General features: G+C 40.4%; 1 protein-coding gene across 4 annotated transcripts in view; it reads left to right on the plus strand.

Moving 5' to 3' along the window:
- LOC110991170 (cryptochrome-1-like) overlaps positions 1 to 20,407 on the plus strand; it is a 33,173-nt gene extending 12,766 nt beyond the window's left edge. For 3 of the 4 annotated variants that reach the window (XM_087134179.1, XM_022256388.2, XM_087134178.1), the window contains exons 2-12: positions 4,460 to 4,644; positions 7,054 to 7,193; positions 11,090 to 11,232; positions 12,230 to 12,402; positions 14,307 to 14,407; positions 15,353 to 15,493; positions 15,846 to 16,013; positions 16,434 to 16,574; positions 16,980 to 17,137; positions 18,064 to 18,257; positions 19,080 to 20,407. In XM_087134179.1, coding sequence (XP_086990305.1) covers positions 4,460 to 4,644; positions 7,054 to 7,193; positions 11,090 to 11,232; positions 12,230 to 12,402; positions 14,307 to 14,407; positions 15,353 to 15,493; positions 15,846 to 16,013; positions 16,434 to 16,574; positions 16,980 to 17,137; positions 18,064 to 18,257; positions 19,080 to 19,198 — 1,663 coding nt within the window. In that variant the 3' untranslated portion in view covers positions 19,199 to 20,407. Of the gene's footprint in view, positions 1 to 975; positions 1,214 to 4,459; positions 4,645 to 7,053; positions 7,194 to 11,089; positions 11,233 to 12,229; positions 12,403 to 14,306; positions 14,408 to 15,352; positions 15,494 to 15,845; positions 16,014 to 16,433; positions 16,575 to 16,979; positions 17,138 to 18,063; positions 18,258 to 19,079 lie in introns of those variants that run through there. The other variant, XM_022256389.2, reaches the window with a different exon arrangement.
- Positions 20,408 to 23,149: the final 2,742 nt, after the last annotated feature.

Consider the following 23,149-nt stretch of genomic DNA (forward strand, 5'->3'; position numbering starts at 1 on the left):
ATAGTTTGTGGGGCAAGGAGCACATAAATGGACACTTAAATAGAAAAATTTCAGAAGTTTCTTGATAAAAATGTGATTTGTGAAGGAACTTTTACATGCAAATGAGATATTCATAGAATTTTGGCTTTTTTGAGTGTGGTGCTTACTGCTATTTTGTGAACATAAAAATCTGGAAAAAAGTTTAAAATTACAAAAACAATTTCACCACAGCACAGGTTCATTGGAAAGGGCCCAACCTTGGACTGGAATCATAGGCCAATACATACACCAGTACATGTACTATGCATACCGGTATGTGGGTAATTCCAGAAATTAGGGGTCCAAAAGTGTGACATTTTTGTGTCCCTGTTACATCTGACGTTTGCTATTTGACATGGAAATATCACTGGAATTTATTCTAAACTAGTACATGTACTATTGTTTGGCAGGTAATTTGCATTAATTCATCACTCTTGGAAATTAGAAAATGTATTTTGTACTTACCAAATCATATGTCAGATGTGACAGGGACACACAAAAGAAATGGACCCCTAATTTGTGGAATTGTCTATGTCAATCTTACCGTACATGCCTAAATCCATGTACATGTAAATCATGTGTAAATGAAACAATTTCAAATGGACAATCTGTACTGGTACATTCAATATCCCCTACCCTTGGTTGTTGGCTTTTTAAAAGAAAGTGAAAGGGGCAACACTTCCGACGCCGTAGCCTCTAACTTAGTGTACCTGTACGTGTGCATACAGAGGTTTCCCCATACAGACACCATGTTTGTGTGTGAGGGAATTCCTTTATGCAAAAAACAACTCCCACTTTGCCCCCTCCCTTGACTGAAAACTTGGAAACACCACTGATCTCATACATACATGTACTGTGTTTGTGTGTACAACCAACTCTCTTGTGACTGCATGCAGTAGATATTAGTGGGAAACTGACCAATCAGATCTGATGGAGTGATTCTGATGGATTGCTGAGGCTGAGAGACACGGCAAATCAGTTCGCTCTCTACAGTACATGTATATGTACAGTATACCGGTACATGTACTTCCTTGATGCAGTGAGTGTTCGCATTTACTGCTTGCCTTCCATCCAACCAGTTTCTGTCCTTCACTTTGCCTTCATAACCTTCTTCAGATCTTAGTGCAGGAGTGTTCACGCGACTTGTCTCCAGTAAGACGTTGGCTTTTCCGTGGACTCTGTTCCCTCTGTACAGGTACCTATGCCCGTATACTGCCATTAAGCCTAACAGTCCTCAGTCCTCCAACAGGTGAAGGATTGAGGACTGTTAGGGTTAAGTAATTGAAAACTCTAATCTGTAGGCTTCTTTCCCAAAGAGATTGAAATGATATCCAATTTGTTCAAATGAATGCTGGTCTGGCTGGGAAATTGCAAGCTGTTGTTGTCTTGTCTTTTGAGACCAAAAACTAATTTACATTTGTGTATTTGTCTGGCTAAAAATTACATTGTAAATATATGGATGGAGCAGGTTTTCATGTAGTCAGTTCATTCATAACTCTGGCTGTCGGAGATTACATCGCTATTATATGCAGGTGTGATTCAATGGCATTGTAACATAATTGAAATGCTGAAAGTCCGTTGAAATTGTTACCAGAATAAATTTTCTTTTTTATGTCAGTGGGTGGATTATGAAGCGATAGGAATGAATCTGCCCTCTCTGTCTTCTCTAGGAATGTTTCTGAACTTTGCAGATTTGTTGACAAGAAGCATTATGCATGGTGTTTTGCTTTGTTCCTTGTTCCTAACCTCAAAGTTATGATTGCAAGTTGTTTACCAAGGAAAGCCTTAAGGATTAGAATTGTTTAGGGATGTATTTTTTTTCTTAATGAAAATAATTCTTACTACAATCTGTCATTTGCAGCCGTCAAAAAGGAACTTAGAAATGAGTGATGAAAAGCATACAGTGTACTTGGTTGAAAGATAATGTAGTTATCGGACGATATGACCTGTGAAATGATTCTTTCTGGTAAGCTCTCATTTTTTAAGAAGGCAATGAACAAGGACCATTTCCAGAGGTGCCTCTTAAGACATGTTTTATAAACTTGCTTTTAGCAATTTGTTTTTAATTTGGTGAAGTGCGCAAGTACATGTACATTGACATGATGCATGTGTGAGAGTGGTTACTATTTTCATCACACCAACTGCAGTTGACTGACTGGTAATGTGTTAGGAATGCCGAATTTTGCAATAATCAAAACTCACCTCAGCAAATTTTGATTTGAAATCAGGACCCAAGAATTTTTTTGAATATACAATATTCACTGATCTAAGACTAGGGCACTTTTGAGGAATCCTTGGTTTTGGGGGTCAGGTTGGCATAGTGGTTCTTTCCTCATCTTCCACATCTGTGGTCCCGCATTCGATCCCTGGCCCGGTCCACATGTGGATTGTGTTTTCAGTCCCTACCTGATTCTGTGGGTTTTCCTCAGAATATTCCTCTGGGGTTTTCCTCCCACCTCTAAAACTGTAACTGCTTCTCATTGTCTCCTCTCTACAGGTTTCTTCAGATTTGCAAGCTACAGTGCCTAGGGCTTTTTTGAGGAATCCTTGGTTTCATTACCAGAAAGACTTAAATAAATAAATAAATCTAAATAAATACGACCTCATCAGGTTAGTTTTAAGAAGCCCTTCTTTACATTTTGAGCACTTTTCTGCCTCAAATGAATAAAGTACACACTTTTCCTACCTCTGTCTTGAATAAATTTTTTTCTTTGGCCCAAAAATCACATGACAGGGTGACATGACCACATGTTACATTCACTGTTGGATATCACAAGCCACAAGTGGTCTGATATCATGTGTAGACATACACACGCCCCGTAATGTACAGGATAATGCAGGGGCCGCTATTCACTGATGTTTAAAGATCAATTTCCCTCAGAAAAACAGTGAAAAAACCAAGAAAGAGATAAGACAAAACAAGTTGTGACTGTTGTCATACAGGCTATGATGCTTTATACACCTTGGATACACATACATGTAGCAGTCTATGTGTCCCTTACGTTTTCAAAACATGTCCCACAATACAGCAGTTATGACATTTGAAGGATTACACCTTGGAAATGAATTCCTTCCACCTTCAATCCTGAGGTCTGAAAAACTGGACAAGTTTTCACACTACATTTATTGTCAGTATTACAAATGTATCTGTTCATTCTTAAGAGATCCACTGCATGTAAAATTGTGTTGATGAAGGTTACATTGCATGAAGAATGTGCTTCAGATTTGCACACACAGCTCTGCTGTTTGCAAGGCCATTTCATATCATTAAATACATACAAATTACAATGTATATTGTTACATTGTAACTAGGGTACATGTACAGTATACTGTACATGTTTTGCAGTTTTAAGAAATTGAATTTCAGTATTGTCACATAGTTATTTTTTCATTGTCTTGTATTTTGCCTGACCTATCTAATGATAAATAAAAACTGGTATCTACATGTACATGTAGTGCATTGTGCTACTGGTTAAAATCTTAAAGTCAGTCTTTTACAACAAGTAGGTGCACAGATCGTATTTAGTTGATTTGTTTAATCAAATAATGTGAATGTTTGCTTAATTTTTTTTCATTTTGATATAAAAACCATTTTGTGAAATTAAAGGCTTCTTTGAAGGTAGACGAGAACTATCAAAAGCTTTGGAAACCAAACCCTCTCAAATAATATTAAGGAGAATATGGATGTGAGTTGTAGTTAAAAGGTACTTGTACATACATGTACTTGTAGACGAATAACATAAATTGTAAAAACTCTCCATGCAAGCAGTCAAGTGACTGCTTTCTTCTTTGTTATTGTGGATTGAACCTTGCACAGGAGTTTGACAAAAAGTTAATGTTTGTTTCTGTAAACCATGATCAAGAAGGAACAAAGTTAATAATGTATAAAAATTCAAACACTTAGAGGCTTACTGGTTCTGATTACAGTACATGTTCCGATACATGTACATGTATATTGTGAACCTTTGTAATTAATGTAATGTTTGTATTGATCATATGTACTGTACATTGTACGTGTAAAGACGTTTTGTCCATTTTGATCCAGATTAATATTTTCATGAGCGTGGGGAAAAGATTTGCGATGTTAGTTTGCCTAAATTTTGCTTTTGTGACCATTTTGAAAAGTACCGTACATGTACGTACAAGATGTGTACAATGTATAAAAGCAATATGTGTGTGTGTGTAGGCTACATGTATACATACGTAAGTGTTGTTTACTCCTACAGTTCTGCACATCTTGGGCCCCTGTGGATAAAATATTGGGGTATCACATGTAAAAACTCTTTTCTCTTCTTTAAGAATCAAATACTTTTTGAATGGATTTGATTGTGAAACCTCAGAGTATTAAGATTCCTTCTTTCCACTGAAATGAAGACAAGACAGAGTGCCGGTACCTAGTTTGTGCTTTACATTGGGTTGCATCTTTCTGTTTTGTGGTTAGGTTTGCCAACATCAACATGCCTGCTAGACCAGCCTCGGGCACAGATGAAGACAGAAAGAAAGGAACCATCGCCGTTCATTGGTTTCGCCATGGTCTTCGTCTCCATGACAACCCTAGCTTTATCGATGCCATTAATCTTGCCAGTGAGTTGTACCCTGTATTCATCTTTGATGGCGAGGTTGCAGGTATGTGCCAAAATGGAAGAAATTTAATTGTTCTGATTACGATGTACGGTACTCGTACACTATGTACATGTACATGTATGGCAGTGTTCAGTACTTAATGCATAGGGGCTGACATTGTTTCAACTTGCAAACCTTGATCTGTAAAATATTTTACTCAGAGGTGCTTAACTGTACAAATTATTTCCTCTAGAAGTGGTGTAGCTTTAATTCTGTGTTGAAAGTCATTTACACATCGACAACATTTTGTAATAGCTAAAAGGCCCATCTGTTCAACCCACACTTTAGTACGTTTTATTTTCTTGAATTTAAACTGCATAATCCAGCACTCAATATGCAAACATTGTGGACTGACTCCACTTAAAAATAATGCCCACGGGCAGTGCATGTAGGCAGCGAGACTTCAAAAACCTTAAAAGAAGAGACATGTACGGTCAAGATCAACAGCTGCCAAAAAGTAAATCAGAACCAATTCATGAAAAATAATGAAGGTATCGTTGAATCCAGGGAATACTCAGACTTGATCTGTGATTACATTTGTATTCAGTATTCAAGACAATTTATATGTAAATTAAACAAATACAGTACGAGATTCACGTAGTTTGGCTAAAAATGTGCTCGCAGTTTGTGTGGTATCGTTCCCCATAGTCGCTGTAAGACTAATAATATCAAGTAAGTTTTCCCGGATGTACGTGTATACATGTGCATGTACGTCATTCACATCATGTCATCAACATACATGTAAATGTATTCCCACTGAGCGGGAACAAGAGAGAGTATGTTTTCACATGCAGTCTGCCTTCGGAATGTTACCAATTTCTGTTTGGATGTTCATAGCGGTATACATGTACATGTACATGTATGGTCTTTGCCTGTGTGCTGGGCACTTACACGTACACGTACATGAGCTTGGTTGAAAACCACCTTCCCTGACCCGTCTGGAGTTTTTTTTGGCTCTAGTGCGTGTACATGTATGAGGCTGTTTTTAATTTCCTTTTGGGGCAGATAGTGCCACGTTTTTACATGTGCACGTGTACATGTACCTGAATTACAACTAGGTACATATGTACAGTCAGGGTAGAATTTTTAAATCTTATCAGTTTGACAAACTCTAGCGCACTCTAAATGCAGCTGCCCGAGTCTTGTCAAAATCAAATAAATTTGACCACATCTCGCCAGTTTTGCAACATCTAAATTGGTTGTCTTTCCGGGAGCGGGTCGAATTCAAGATTCTCCTGTTAACCTGGAAAATTGTTCAAGGATTGAGTTATTTTGAGTGGCCTCATTACACCCTATGCACCACAACGCAACTTGCGCTCATTACACAAGAATCTGCTTGAGATTCCGAGAACACAGACTGCCTATGGAAGAAGGGGCCTTTTCATCTGCTGCACCAGTGCTGTGGAACAACCTTCCAAATTGAATAAACCAGAATAAAAATAAAATAAAAAAAATTAAATGATCTCAGAAGAAACATTTAAATCAAACTTGAAAACTTTTCTGTTAAAGCATTTTTATTTTGTAGTTCACAAGTGACATCAATCTGATTTCACATTCTTTTCTAGCGCCTCGGATTAGTTTTCTAGATAGGTGGCGCTTTACAAGTGTTTGTTTATTATTATAAACAAACACTATTGTCAATAAATATTATTGCCTTCTACAAGTACTTGTAATAGGATTTTAAAACCGAGTTGTTTGCGTGTACATGATATGGCAATATCAGTCAAAGAAATGCGTGTGCATACAGTCGCACCAGCAGCTCAAGTGTGGCCAAAAGGCATTTTGCATGTGAAATAATTTGGCATTTTAGATCTCTCAGTTTTCCCTGTTTACAGTTAAGCTTGTCGGAATCTGTTGATATGCAGTGGAGGCATTTGTATCAACAGGTACAGTACAACATGTATCTAATCGGATTTTGATGAGAGCATGACAAGTGTTCCATACAAGCTGAGGTTCACTGAACGCCAGTGCATGACACACTGCAGTTTCCTTGTTGAGTTATTCGGTTCATCGCTTATTTTGCCTTGAGAATCTCCTCTAATAGGCAAATGTTTATTTTATTAGTCTCATTATTTTGTTTGGAGAGATACTGATATGGTACCAGTGCACGCCTTCAAAGCTTCAAAAATGCGCTCAGAGAGTTTTGTGTGTACCGGTATATTGTTTGAAATCGCATGTACACGTATGCCAGAACATGACTGAGGGCTCCCCTCTTTTGCCCTGCAATTTGGACTTGGTATGCCACTAACAGTAGAAAAAACCCACTTTACACTGGCATGTACATGTCCCAGTACCTGGACTATTACCATAACATTACACCAACAAAATCAACAGAAATACTGTTTAGCTACATGTACATGTACATTATGAACTTATTCTTCATGCAATTCCCTTGGTATCGTTATTTCTCAGGGACCAAAGTGTGTGGTTTCAATCGATGGCGGTTTCTCTATGAAGCCTTGGAAGACATAGACAGAAGACTCAAAGAAGTTGGTGGGAGATTGTATACCTTCAAGGGAGATCCTTGCACTATTTTTGACCAACTGATTGAGGTAGGATACATGAGAATCTTACTCTGAAACATCAAGCAAATTCTGTCGAGGATACATGTACATCATGTTATACACATGTTCATGCACTCACACATACATGTACATGTACAGTGCATGTGATATATGTACTTGTCACTGGGTTATGGGAACCACACACGGTCATGTTGAGAAACATACTGTAATGCTATGGGGACCAACAACGTGATGCGGATAAATTTTTGTCCCCACATTTCAAATTTCATCCCCACAATGTTTTTCTTACTCGTAGTTTCCTAACACAAGAAATTGTCCCCTTAATGCAGGTCTAGAAGACCCACCCACAATTACTTGAAAAATGTGTGGAAAAGTCCTGTTTTGTGATGTCATTCCTCCATGCTGGTACTGGGTACGGTGTGAGGTACCGGCAGGGTGGATTCCTCAGTGGTTGTACCGGGTATGGTGTGAGGTACATGTACCGGCAGGGTGGATTCCTCAGTGGTTGTACCGGGTATGGTGTGAGGTACCGGCAGGGTGGATTCCTCAGTGGTTGTACCGGGTATGGTGTGAGGTACCGGTAGGGTGGATTCCTCAGTGCTTGTACCGGGTATGGTGTGAGGTACCGGTAGGATGGATTCCTCAGTGGTTGTACCGGGTATGGTGTGAGGTACCGGCAGGGTGGATTCCTCAGTGCTTGTACCGGGTACGGTGTGAGGTACCGGTAGGGTGGATTCCTCAGTGCTTGTACCGGGTATGGTGTGAGGTATCGGTAGGGTAGATTCCTCCATGCTGGTACCGGGTATGGTGTGAGGTACCGGTAGGGTGGATTCTTCAGTGTTTGTACCGGATATGGTGTGAAGTACCGGCAGGGTGGATTCCTCCATGCTTGTACCGGGTATGGTGTGAGGTACCGGCAGGGTAGATTCCTCCATGCTTGTACCGGGTATGGTGTGAGGTACCGGCAGGGTGGATTCCTCCATGCTTGTACCGGGTATGGTGTGAGGTACCGGTAGGGTGGATTCCTCCATGCTTGTACCGGGTACTGTGCGAGGTACCGGTAGGATGGATTCTTCCATGCTGGTACCGGGTATGGTGTAGGTACCGGTAGGGTAGATTCCTCCATGCTTGTACCGGGTATGGTGTGAGGTACCGGCAGGGTGGATTCCTCAGTGCTTGTACCGGGTATGGTGTGAAGTACCGGTTGGGTGGATTTCTCCATGCTTGTACCGGGTATGGTGTAGGTACTGGTAGGGTAGATTCCTCCATGCTTGTACCGGGTATGGTGTGAGGTACCGGTAGGGTGGATTCCTCCATGCTTGTACCGGGTATGGTGTGAGGTACCGGTAGAGTGAATTCCTCAGTGTTTGTACCGGATATGGTGTGAGGTACCGGTAGGGTAGATTCCTCCATGCTTGTACCGGGTATGGTGTCAGGTACCGGTAGGGTAGATTCCTCCATGCTTGTACCGGGTATGGTGTGAGGTACCGGTAGGGTGGATTCCTCCATGCTTGTACCGGGTATGGTGTGAGGTACCGGTAGGGTGGATTCCTCCATGCTTGTACCGGGTATGGTGTGAGGTACCGGTAGGGTGGAGATGCATACAATGTAGGCTCATCACCACCCCTTAAAATTGGAGTAGCACCTTAAATAGATGTTTAATTTCTAGGTCACCAGTTGCATTCATGTATACAGGTACAAACACGTAGGTCTTGAGTTGCACTTGCTCATATGCACAATGTATCACTGCATGTACATGTACCAAAGTGTATCTACCGGCGGGGTACTAAGTACATGTACACTCCCATACATGACATGACTGTTTTGGTCTTGAAACCTTGTAGACCTGCAAGTTTTCAATTATTGTTTCAATCCACTAATTGTTCTATTTTTGATTACAATTTCGGTCAATTAAACAGCCAGATTTTCCTTATAAAATACTTATTTTAATGAAAGGATTAATTGATGATAAACAAGTCCACCAAGGTAATAGTAACTTCAGGACATTCACCCGTCAAAAAGGTTCTGTGCCTGGAATTCTGTTCAGAATTTTGTTTTTAAGATGTCTTTGGCTGATCTCTTTTGCCTTGTGTGAAGGAAACATTCATTTTTACAATGTGGTTTATAATAAATTGAACAGAAAAATTTAGCGAAGTAGTTTACACTTAGACCAATTCATTGAGTAACCAAATGATACCCATGCCAACAGGTGGCCCGAGAGCCTTGTGAAGTTTCCAGAATGCAGTAAATAGTGACATGAAGCTGTAATATGGTGAAATGGTACTGGGGTAGCTTATAGTGGCTAAGGTGTGCTGTAGTGTCCTACTGCAATTTAAGCAAATTGAATATCTCTCAGAGGTAGGGAGAAGCTCTGTTTTTGCAAAGGGATGAGCATAATTGCCGGTAGTCCAACTTGATGTTCTTGTACAAGTACATATTTACATGTGTTTGTCAAAAGAATGGGGGGGGGCAGAAACATACATGTACAGCCAAACATATCTGACTGTAGCTTAGGTTTGCATGAATGTTTAATGGATGGGAGATTTGCTATTTGTGTTAGAATATCATTACGGCATAAATAGATGAATCTGGGAAAGCGTAGTCATGGTAACGTGGATCATAGGATCATTTCCTACTTTCTATTCCTCCTTCATATGTTGATCCTGTAGCAATATATTTTGTGGTCTGAATTTTTACAAGCCTGGAGTAAGTACATGTACTTATAGCTTGTAAAGTACTTGTGTCTATACTGTACATGTACTCACACTATTTGTTGCCATAGTACCATCTATTAAGATTTTAAAGTCGCTTTGTCCTGATACAGTTCCAGCTTATGCTATTCTTTAGCCGTAGTATCGTGTGCTTGCAAGGGTCTTATATATTGGTGTACTGTATGAAGTCAAGAACTTAAGTGGCAATTCTACAGATTGCTGATTTTGAGGGCCTGTTGGTGCCATCTGGGTCTGGATGGACGATCCCAAGGCTGGTTCAAGCCATCCATTAGGCAGGTTTAATGTGGGATCACTGATTGCAATCCGGATCTGTGCAAAACTAGCAGGCCCTGAGCTATATGTATATGTACATGTCTGTAGTCCTTGGGGAGGTCTAGGCTTTCCTATCCTTGATCCAGACACGTGTTAATGTTCTGTCTACTGATAATGTATGGGTGTGTGCGAAGTACTCGGAGGAGTTGGTTGAGTGGGCGTTGTGAGGGTAGGATGGAAAAGGGGCACTTTCTCACCCCTAGGAAGAGGAAAAAAAGAAAACGAGAAAAAAAAGAAAGAAAAAGGAAAAGGAAATCACGACTTGCTTGATTATACGGTGGAGTTGATCCTTTTCCACAGCTAATAGCTTCTCAATTTGTGATGTGAGCTATGAAAACCTTTCACAAGGTCAGCTTTGCCATTTTGGTACGTATCAACTTCAAATTGATCTAGACACTGTTCTGTTTTCAAAGATTCTAGACAAATTAGATTCATACTGTAGATAACTTACATGTAGAATCCTAAATGTAATGTGTCTGGAAACAAGAGTGTGTCCATATTAATTTGGAATTTACATGCACCCAACTAACAAAGCTCACCATGTGAAGGATTTTTGCTGATCACATCACATTTGCTACTGATACAGTGTAAGTGCTTTGCCCCCTCCTGAGAAAAAGTTCCGCCCCCGTTGAAACAAATCCAGCCAACGTACATTCTGGGTTGTATAATTTCCATATTGAAATGGCAGCATTGATCTGTATTTTTATTAAAGAGCTGAATTGGTCTCATTTGAAGGAGTGCTTTTTTAGAGAAGTCCATTGCGGTATTGTCCAATTCATGTGGGAAAAACATTGCTGTTTTTAGCGTGAGTGTTTATCATTTCTCCCATGTCACCCTCTTGAATTCTAAAAGAGCACTTTTGTTGGCTGTTATCACCAGGAATGGGGTGTGAATTTGATAACCTTTGAGCAGGATCCTGAGCCTATTTGGCAAGACCGTGATAATGCTGTCAAGCGACTCTGCAGTGAGCGTGGTATCCAGTACATCGAGAGGGTATCCCATACTCTGTGGGACCCTAATGAGTAAGTCGTGACTGATAATTTAATGTCAGATGTCCAGAGTGGGATATCAAATATTGTAATAGAATAGGATACTGCAGTGCCCTTGGGGATCATAATGAGATTGCCCTTGCTGATAATTTAGATGACTTTGGAGCAAATATTTACTCGTTAAATTTGCCAAATTTGAACACATTTCAGCTCAAGTGAGTTTTGCTGTAACTTCTTTGTTCAGTTGTAGTCCTGCACTTTAACCCTAACCCCCTAGGGTGTGTGAAAAATCATATTAAAATTGGAGGATTCAGGACTATTAGGGTTAATGAACCTACATGTAGATACATGTACTGAGCAGTGGAGGTGCATGTACTGGTGTATGCTACATGTATGCTGTATAGTACATTGTAATTCAGAGGAGCTGTATGTTGTAACTGAAATTGAACACGGCTCACATTCACATCAGACATAGGTTTGGGAAGTTGTCTGTTTCCAGACATTGTTCATTCGTACATTGGAATGTCCAATGTCCGATATCCAACTAATTTCACTGTCATCATCAGACAATGGGTGAAAATATTTTCCCACTTGTGTGAAAAGGTGCGAAACTATATTTTCCCGCTGTAGGAAACCGTTTTCACACTTTTGAAATGAAAATGAATTCCCTTGGAAGAGAAAAGGTGTGAATAGAATTTACCAGTCCCTGTTTTATTTGCATTGTACTGAATATTCGACCATGGCATTTATTTTTCTTGTCTTGAAAATAATGTAATCCTCAAACATATGTAATCCATTATAAGTTCATTCTTAACGAGAATATATTGTGGAGGTCTTTGCTTTATCCCGTCTCAGACATCCTCCGTCCACCCCCCCCAACAACACACACACACAAAACAGGAAAACAAATTTCGAGACTTATGTACAAGACAAAAAGATGCTGTATGTAAGATGAAATTCCAAGTGGAGAATTGTCACAGCATACAGGTTTGTGTATTCATATTGTTTGGTTTGGTTGTACTCATATCAGAGTCACAGCTAGGAATGGTGGCACTCCACCGGTTACCTACGCCATGTTTCAAGAGGTAGTCTCCATGATTGGTCTTCCACAGCGACCTGAAAAGGAACCAGACTTTAGCTTAGTCAACTTGCCCATCTGTGACAACTTTGGTCAGTTTGCACTCCCTCGCTTTCAAGACATAGGTACGTGGAGGTGAATTGAAATAGACTTTTTTTAAGGGAATAAATGTGTGATTGTGTATTGAACAAGTATGAGAAAGTTGGATCAAAGACCATTTAACCATAGTTCTAAGTCTGATTGAAGGCACTCTTGTTGACAGTGGTTGGACCAGTCTAGTCAACTATTCGCGACCAGCCTATCGAGGTTGGTCACAATGATGGTTGCCATAAACCGTTTTTAATGGCACAGTGCAGAGAGGACCAGTATATTAGAAAAATGCTGGAAAAACAGTGCGTCACTCGTAAATGACCATTTTCACTTTTAATTTTGTTATTTTGTCCTTCCTGCAGCCACCTTTGGCCTAATGACCTGACAGCGGTTGACTAGGGTCATTCACATTTCAACTTCACTGCACATGCACCAGGTGCATATGTACGTCATGAACCAACCACTAGTTGACTAGTGATCTTTTATTAAATTTGCCCTATGTTTAAGATGGGCTTGGCTTTGGAAGCAGGCCTTAAACGTATTTGTTGAAGACTGGACAGGCACATGTGCATTCCAATTTATAAATATCTTTTTGTATAATTCAGCAAAATACAACTGAAAATATTTGCATGTTAACTTTGTTGCTTTGCAATTCTGTATGTGTTTTTCCTGTCCACGTTCGTTGTCAAATGAAATGACACAAACTGAACTGTAATGTAGAAAAATTATGTACCTGAATGTTCAGGTACCGGTAACTTTTCAAGGGCCACGTTTGTTGCTGGCTGGCATTTAAATCAACTATTTAAAGACCAGCCACACGACAGCCTGTCAACCAGTAGAAATAGCTAAACTATCCTAGGTACATGCATTTATGACTTGTTAATTTTTCGTTGTAAACACAAATTGCAGTTATTATATGCCAAGAAGGAAAGATGGTGCCCTTGACACCTTGATTACTGACAGGCTGTGATTGCTTTTAGCGGCCCCTGCATTCTGGATACACATGTGCATATTCCAGACCTGAAGCAGCTAAAAGAAATTATCAATCTTACATGTGGTTGTGGTTTTTGTATTTGTTGGCTTTGGGTCATCTTGTTCGGAAATCTTTGATGAGTGCGGGATTGTTTCATGTAACATGAGGGTTTATGCATTATTTGACACGTAGTACAGCTGGGACAGGTTCTATAAATAGATGGACCTTGTACAGTGTAATAGAATGTTTTATCAAGTTTTACTAAAAAGCCTTGAAATTGCACCTTTGGGTTTCAATTATCCTTATTGTAAATTATTGTTTTACTATTTTAACCAGATTTTGGAGCTTTTCTGTTTTGATGCTAATTCCATGTGCATATTCATGAGTAAAAGTATGATGCTATCCAAGGCACCGAATCTCAATGTTCCACTGATTTGTGCGTAAAGAATGTCTACATTTTTTTAAAGCACTGTTACCATGGATTTCATTTCTTTTGGCTGTTTATTGTTGTGTAAGTATGTGGCAAAAAGTTGGGGAGCAACCTTGTTTTTTCAAAAATGTTTTCATGTAGCAAATTTTGAGTTCACTATTTTAATATGAAAACGTGCAAACTGAGCAGTGTCTTCCTGGATTTACGTCAAGGCACAGCGCCCTCACTTGTCCGCATATGTTTGGTCAAAGGTGGATGTTTAAAAAGTGCACTTTTCAGTTCTCGCAACTCTGAAAAAGATTCCATACAGTCTTCATACCCTGAAGAAGGGTAAAGACATACACACAAAAAGATTCTAAAAAATTTAAGTGCATGGTTCCTTTAACTGAGTAAGAAATCGACTAAAACGTCTTTATTTTGTACATTGTGGGGAATTATAAAAGAGATATAAAGACTGGGTGTCAAAAGGTCAAGTTGAAGGCTTATAACCCCCTTAAAAATGCATTGACTACATGTAGGTGTTGCTTCATTTCAAGGTCCAAAGATGGAACATCCTGATCAAGAGCGACAGCTTTGGATTGGAGGAGAGACAAGAGCTCTGGAACTGTTTGAAGTTCGAGTTCGCAAAGAAGCTGCTGTAAGTCATTAGTCTGTCTGGCAATTATTCCTGTGACAAACCATTACTGAGGTAGCATCTCACTTGAGCATACATGTATGTTTCATGTCTTATGTGAGATAAAACATCCCCTGATGCACCTCAAGGTGGCTGGTCTACGGTACATGGCTATCTTCATTTGTCATGCTGCTTATGCATGTACCTATACAGACTGTGCTGAAACTCCAAGACAGTGTCGTGGAGTGATGTTTGCAATGATGACATGGCCCAAGACTGCTTGAGGGCGCCGTATACATGCATGCCAACCTCCAACCTCTGCATTCTTTGTACAAACACGGCTTGAATCACTTGCGTATGGAGATACATGTATGTACATGTAGATGCCACCCACTACTGCATACAGAATTCACCTTAAGAAGTTTCTGCGCGGTAACATGTTGTCTGGCACAAAACTGTTAATCTAGAGGCATGCAAGCATTTTGGTACCTGTGAGTTGTAACCAGAGCTGTTTATAGAGAGAGTTATGACATGAGTGTCTCAATCGTTGGAACCAAAATTGTGGATTATGCTTCAGTGCACATGGACAATTAGCACACAATAGCTGCATGCCGTACTGCGGGCATAATGAACAGCCATTTTGGTTCCAAAGTGTGAAAGTTTCGCTACTCTCTCTATAAACAGTTTTGGTTGTGACTACCCTTCTGGGTGAAGGGCTGTTTTTCATATTCATGTGACATGCTTGAGTGTAGTAATTGTTTCTAATTCTGGTGGCTAGAAGTGCAGGAAAACTCTGCTATTGCACTGGCTAGCTTAGGCAAAAACAAATGGCCATGTGAATTGTTTCTGACTTGTTATATGTAGGAGTGAAGTGAGCATGATGGAGATAACAAAAACTATTTCTGTTGATTTGGCTGCAGATCAAATTAAACCATGTATTTTGCATTTGTTCAATTTGTGTTGTTACAGGCTTTCAAAGCTGGTTACTGCTTGCCTAACCAGTACATGCCAGAGCTGTTAGGCCCACCCATGAGCTTGAGTCCATACTTGAGGTTTGGTTGTTTGTCTGTCAGGAAATTCTACTGGCGAATCCATGACACATACACAGAGGTATATGCATATGTAATTAGGTCCCGAGTATTCAATTGGATATTATGGCTGTACACTTTGTGTGATCCACCGGTAAACTTGTATAGTCGTGATAATCATCAAGCCCCCCCCTCATCAAGCGACAACTCTCACATGTCCAACAGTCCCAATTAAGACTGACAACATTGAAGTTACTAATTGCACAGATTATTGTGAGGAAGCCAGAACTGATACAAACATGACCAACATGTGCGAATGACTTGGTGCAGTTATGCATCGTAAAACCATCCTTTCTCATGAAGAATCTTTTCACTGAAGACACCAACGTGCATGTAAAAATCCTCACTTGATTCCATCTTTTATTTTGCAACAGCTGAACAACGCCATCTCTCCATCTCACCTGACTGCACAACTCATCTGGAGGGAGTATTTCTATACCATGTCGGTTGGTAACAAGAACTTTGATCGCATGAATGGGAACAACATCTGTCTGAAAATTGATTGGAATCAAGACAAGGAGAAGCTTGAGAAATGGATAGAGGCGAGTGGAGAGTTGGTTTATTTGGCCTGAAGTCACTCTTTGTGAACTTTTTGATACCCCTTGGATAATGAAGATTAAGTCACTAATTCAAATGTGATGTTTGAAACAAGTAACTGTGGAAAGCAAACCACACATACTCAAAGAAGAGATAAATACATGGTGTTACCGCAATCTTTACTATAAATCTAGTCTCTTTCACCATGAAAACCTTTAAGTCTTAAACAGCACATTTCTTGTGTTGTACTAAGTCTATCTTTGACAGAATTTGGCAGAACGGTGAAAGAAGCATAATTTCTTTCATAGTAGCTCCTCATAGAAAAGGAGGTAAAAAAGCTGTATTACGTATGTAGTTTATTATTTTATTACATATTATTATTAAGAGAGGAGTGATTAAATGTGATGTCTGGTATCTTTGTAAAGGGTGAAACAGGCTATCCCTGGATTGATGCTTGCATGAAACAGTTAAAGATTGAAGGATGGATTCACCAAGTCGCCAGGCATGCTGTGGCCTGCTTCCTGACCAGAGGAGATCTGTGGATTAGCTGGGAGGAAGGACTCAAGGTGAAGCAGTGTGTTGGACTATTCGCATGATTGTCTGTTAGTGAGATTGTAGCACGTTGTAGCCTGCTACCTGACAAGAAGATATTAGCTGAGAGGAAGGACTCATGGTGAAACAGTGTGTTGTCTGTTTGCAGTCCTGTGTTGACACAGCTGGCTGTGAATTGTGCATCAACTTACTTTGGTTTGTGTTCTGTACCACAGTTGTTATCACGATGTTGTCTGTTTTGTTCAACCTCTAAGAGTAAATGTGCATACGTGTATTTCTACTTGATCAGCTTGAAAGGAAACCCTGTCCCTTGTATTGCTTATCCCAAACGAGGCTGTTGAATAATCCAACCAGTCATTGCTTCTGTAGCATTTCTTCCCAACACGACGTCCCTTCTCATATTTCTCACCTTCCATCAGGTTTTCTATCAGTATCTCCTCGATGCCGATTGGAGCATCTGTGCTGGGAATTGGATGTGGATCTCCAGTTCTGCCTTTGAGAAGGTCTTGCAGTGTCCTAACTGTTTCTGCCCGGTACGTTACGGACGTCGCATGGATCCCAATGGAGAGTATGTCAGGTGAGAATGATTGGAGTCTGTAGTGCCAGAAGGTCAGCAGAATTCCTACTTGTTTCAGGTCACTGGTCAGCTTTCCTTCATTTTCATAGTGTTATATTTAAGTTGGGCCTGGCTGGAGCCATTTTTATGCCCGGCCTGTGAAATCCAAGGGATTTGTTCATGAAGTTCAGATTTGATTGTGGATTGCTCCTGGTGATCCTACGAAGCCTATTACACTTGAAGCCTAAAGATCAAAGATCAAGGTCACAATTGCTAAAACAACAGAAATCCTGTCAGTGTGATAACTTGAGACATACTTTGTGTATGAACTTTAAATTTGGTTTGTAAATTGGTCTTAACAATCCCAGGAAGCCTTTTGGATCTGAAAGGTCAAAGGTAAAGGTCACAGAACAATAGAAATGTTTATAGCATGATTACTTGAGAAATACTTTGCATAGGAACATAAAATTTGGCTTATGCATTCCTTTGGGTAATATCACAAGCCTATTGTATGTAAGCCCGAAAGGTCAAGGGTAAAGGTCTCAATTTCTAAAAGAGTTACTACAAAGTTGGCTTGTGATCAGAAATTAATGAAGTTGTGTGTATTTAGGCATGGGCCTAGTGGGGCATTTGTGTTTGTTTAATCAAGTGATCTGATTATGAAACAATTTGTAAGGTTGCAGTGTTTTTGGGGATGAGTCCAAGGTGGATCTCCTTTTGATGCTGTATATCAGCTTTTGATAGTATGATGAAATTCATTGTAAATTGGTAATTTTTATATTGCCATGATAAATCAAATTTTTAACTTCTAAACTATTTCTTCCTGAAATAGAAATAAATCTAGCATCATGGGGGGGGGATTTTTTATCAGTACAGTTTTTTATCATAAGGTCATTTTCACAACATGACATAAAGAATGGTATTTGTTGTAAATGTTGATTTTGTAGGAAATTTTTGCCAGTATTAGCCAACATGCCATTGAGATATCTCTTTGAGCCTTGGAAAGCTCCCTTAGCTGTCCAAGAGAAGGTTGGTTGTATCATTGGTAAGGACTACCCAATGCCGATTGTCGAACATCGTTCAGCAGCAGCAAGCAACCGGGAAAAGATGAACAAAACCGTCCAAAGCTTAGAGGAGAAATGTAAGCAGTTATGACCATGTTTTGAAGGGTTTATGCAGTACATTTGTTTTTAAATGCAACACTTGAAAATCCACCTGTGTCTCAATGAACCTCATGTTTAGTTTGTACATGTACTTGGCTATGTGAAAGGGTGTTTTGGTGCCTCGATTTACAGCATGGTACATGTACTTGGCTATTTGAAAGGGTGTTTTGGTGCCTCGATTTACAGCATGGTACATGTACATTCTGTATTGGATGTGCACTTTCAATCCCAAATTCAGTCTGACCTGAATGCGACCTTAGATCAGATTGGATTGAACGTGACTCTTTCAGATTTGAATCAGTTTCCAATTGTTAGGATAAAATGTCAAATTGGATTGAATAAATCATCTTTCATGTAATGTGACAAAATCCAAAAAAAAAATGTATTTTCTAGCATGCTTATTAAAAATACCTTCACTGCAGCCTTTCTTGTAAGTAAAACATGCGGCTGGTAATGCTTCTTTGAACATTTCCATTTCCACCCTGCACGGTGACCAAAGTCCTCCCATAACTATCCTTGGCCCTGGTAAATTTTTGATGTCACTCGGAATCTAGGCATTGTCACAGTCCAGCACTCCCCAACTAAATTGGTAAAAATATAAAGCTGCCCTGACGTTAATTCCAAACATTCACCATTACCACCTTCAGCGGTAGTGATTACTTCCAAGTCACATGTCCCAGCATGTATCACCTGCAGTCACCCAGACATAGAGCTCTTTGGCACTCTACATAGCCTAGGCCAAAACATTCTTCCTACCAAGTTAACGGCCATACCTGTACATGTATGTCTTTACTTTGCAGTTGCTCACTGCACTCCATCCAATGAAACTGAAGTGCGAGAGTTCTCCTGGCTCCCAGAGACAATCAGAGGGGTAGACAAATGTACTGCAGATGACCTGTGTGAGATCTTGGGCATTTAGGTGGACATAGTTCAGATGGACCAAGACACCGAGTCAGCACAGTCATCATCAGGAGGGCTTTGATAAAAGGCTCTAAATATGTCCAGGAGTCTGTTCACAAGTTCATTCTGAAGCTCTCTTAGTTTGATGTCTTGATACATTTACATGGTACATGTACATTTGAGTTGAAACTTAACCTGGTTATGGGAAATGGTCTTGGAACTTTCGCTCTTCCTAGGGAATTTGTTTTCATTTCAAGTGGGAAAGGCTCTCCTTAGATTTTAACATACATATAAGTGGAGAAAGATTTTCATGTCTTTCCACACAAACATTTTCATGCCTCTTCACCCAAGTCGGAAATTATTAAGATTTAGAAAGTTCAGTATTCCAGCACATTTACTTCGACCCAAAAGGTTGTCTGCAAGGGTGAACTTAAAAGAAATGAAAGAAGCTTTATGTAATAATGACAAGCTTAACTGATAGTTCCTTGTAATTTCAGTGGCATGGTGCTTTGTAAAATGCTCAGCATTGCTGCCACTGTTGGACATTTCACTATTAATTAATTCTTCGGAGAAGATAATAATGTATTCAAAGAAGTAAGGTTGGGGTGTTGCTGGGGGGTGCAACTGCCACCTTGTTTTGTCCAGTTTGTGGGAAGGTCACTTAGTCACATGACCGATAGTACATGTAGGTATCAAATATCAACAAATATGGCATTCTCTGAGAAGAGCCTGGTGATAGCACTGTAGTGAAGTCAGAGTTCTTACATGTATGTGACTGATTCAAGACCGATTGGTTTGAAGTCTAATGGAGGCCTTGGACAAACCTACAGTATGTGTAAACTGTTTCACTTTTCTCTATACAAGACATGTGTTTACAGTATTCCCATTGATGGTAAGTTAACAATTTTTGATTACTGTGGCCCATGCTGGAGATGGAACTGTAAGGACATTTTTGTATGTATAAAGAATGCTTTCATGCCATAATTTATCGTAGATTTAACATCTTTAACAAATTGTATTAAATATTGTTTATCGGTACATTTACATAACATACATGTATGTGTCTATATTCTATGTTTATGCAGGAAAGCATGCACTTTATTTTTAAGGTAAATTAGAAAAAGAAGTGAAACCATCAACTCTATTGGTTTCTGTGAATGTTGATGATTTGTCACAAAATTGGCAGTGCTGTTAACTTTTGTGCATGCATATTAAAAAAAAAATTAAACGGCCGGTCTGTCTTAAGTTGTTTTAGTTTTGAAGAAAGCTACAACTAGAGCTGTGTTGAAGCTTTCATTACTTCCTATTCCAATGATACCGCACATCACAGTCTGATTGCTACCTCTCTGCTAGGATTATACATCACAGTACATGTACACGCACAACCAATCAGATTTAATGCTGGAAGGTCATTGCCTGTCTGCAGTGTAAAGCCATTAGGTTGTCAGTCTTGCACTGTCGGCCACAATAAGCCTTTTGCAAGTTAACCCTAGCAGTCCTCAATCCTCCAACAGGTGAAGGATTGAGGACTGTCAGGGTTAAATTTGAATAAAATCCTGGTACAGCATTATCTGATTGCACATAAAGATAATTTGAATTCCCCAGACTTAAGACACTATTGCTGTACCTCGTGAATTTAAAGAACTCAATGTATCAGATTCCATTCAAATTAAACTTGCAAAGGGCTCACTGCAAATCTGCTCCAATGTCTTAATCCAGAGACTGTTTTGTGGTCTCTAAAATATTTTAAACTTTTGGGAGAATCATGGTTACTCTAAACCTGGTACTTCAGACTTCCACAGAGAATATTTTTGATGAGCTGGATAATCAGGAAGATTTTCTATTGTAAATACTCTTATGTGTAGATGTATCTTACAAGAAACACCCTTGCATGGCAGAATGGTGTTCGGAAAGTTTTGGCATTTCTAGGATCAGGACTTGCATGCAGATTATAAAGGGTAGAGACCAGGGCTCAATTTCATGGCGCTGCTTACTGCAGAATTCTGTGCTTACGATCTCCATTCTGTGCTAACCGCGCCAGCAGAAAAATTTTGCGCTAACCCTTTAAGCACAGAATCCTTAGTCACAGGATGTACGCATGCGCACAAGCCAAAATTCCTTGCTAACCCGTGAAATGAGCTTGCTTAAAGCACAGAATTTTCTGCTACAGTAAGTGTCGATGTTTCGCTTGCGGTAAGCAGCCCCGTGAAATTGGGCCCAGTGTCGTAGTCCACAAGACCACACAAGACCTCCAGTCTGAATTGAAGTCACAAGCTATTCAAATGAAGTGCAACAAAAGCATTCCTTTGTCATTGTTCACCCCGTTACTTGTGCGTGGTTTTGTGTCTGGTCTTGTGATGGTATCAACTACAACACTGATGCAGACTCATGTTGAAATTATGAATGGTTTGGTCTATTGGAGAGCTAGTGGGACACACACACACACTGGTTTATATTGAAACAGCACAGAAAAGTGCACATAAGCAAATTTCAGCTGAATGAGCACAAATATGAATCATTTTTCACTTGAGAACAGTCAGGTGTGGGACATTCCCCTGAAGTGCTGGCAAAGTGAAATTTGGTAACAGTAGCAATTTCCAAGTTCAGAGTTACGCTGTGGGTATGGTTAGCATGTGGAGAAGCATAAGGAACAGAAATGGGATTGAAAGGGAGAAATTCAAGTAGGAGTAGAAACAGTTATCGCATTTCAAACTTGGCCTGCAGGACAATTCCAAACGTGGCCTGCAGGACAATTCCAGACTTGGCCTGCAGGACAATTCCAAACTTGGCCTGCAGGACAATTCCAAACTTGGCCTGCAGGACAATTCCAAACTTGGCCTGCAGGACAATTCCAAACTTGGCCTGCAGGACAATTCCAGACTTGGCCTGCAGGGCAATTCCAAACTTGGCCTGCAGGACAATTCCAAACTTGGCCTGCAGGACAATTCCAAACTTGGCCTGCAGGACAATTCCAAACTTGGCCTGCAGGACAATTCCAGACTTGGCCTGCAGGGCAATTCCAAACTTGGCCTGCAGGACAATTCCAAACTTGGCCTGCAGGACAATTCCAAACTTGGCCTGCAGGACAATTCCAAACTTGGCCTGCAGGACAATTCCAGACTTGGCCTGCAGGGCAATTCCAAACTTTGCCTGCAGGACAATTCCAAACTTGGCCTGCAGGACAATTCCAAACTTTGCCTGCAGGACAATTCCAAACTTGGCCTGCAGGACAATTCCAAACTTGGCCTGCAGGACAATTCCAAACTTGGCCTGCAGGACAATTCCAAACTTGGCCTGCAGGACAATTCCAAACTTGGCCTGCAGGACAATTCCAAACTTGGCCTGCAGGACAATTCCAACCTTGGCCTGCAGGACAATTCCAAACTTGGCCTGCAGGACAATTCCAAACTTGGCCTGCAGGACAATTCCAAACTTGGCCTGCAGGACAATTCCAAACTTGGCCTGCAGGGCAATTCCAAACTTGGCCTGCAGGACAATTCCAGACTTGGCCTGCAGGACAATTCCAAACTTGGCCTGCAGGACAATTCCAAACTTGGCCTGCAGGACAATTCCAAACTTGGCCTGCAGGACAATTCCAAACTTGGGCCTGCAGGACAATTCCAAACTTGGCCTGCAGGACAATTCCAAACTTGGCCTGCAGGACAATTCCAAACTTGGCCTGCAGGACAATTCCAAACTTGGCCTGCAGGACAATTCCAAACTTGGCCTGCAGGACAATTCCAAACTTGGCCTGCAGGGCAATTCCAAACTTGGCCTGCAGGACAATTCCAAACTTGGCCTGCAGGACAATTCCAAAACTTGGCCTGCAGGGCAATTCCAAACTTGGCCTGCAGGGACAATTCCAGACTTGGCCTGCAGGACAATTCCAAACTTGGCCTGCAGGACAATTCCAAACTTGGCCTGCAGGACAATTCCAAACTTGGCCTGCAGGACAATTCCAAACTTGGCC

Source organism: Acanthaster planci, linkage group LG03 (genome assembly GCF_054643075.1).
Source record: "Acanthaster planci isolate LZ-2023a linkage group LG03, COTS_SCS, whole genome shotgun sequence".
In the NCBI taxonomy this organism is placed as follows: domain Eukaryota; kingdom Metazoa; phylum Echinodermata; class Asteroidea; order Valvatida; family Acanthasteridae; genus Acanthaster; species Acanthaster planci.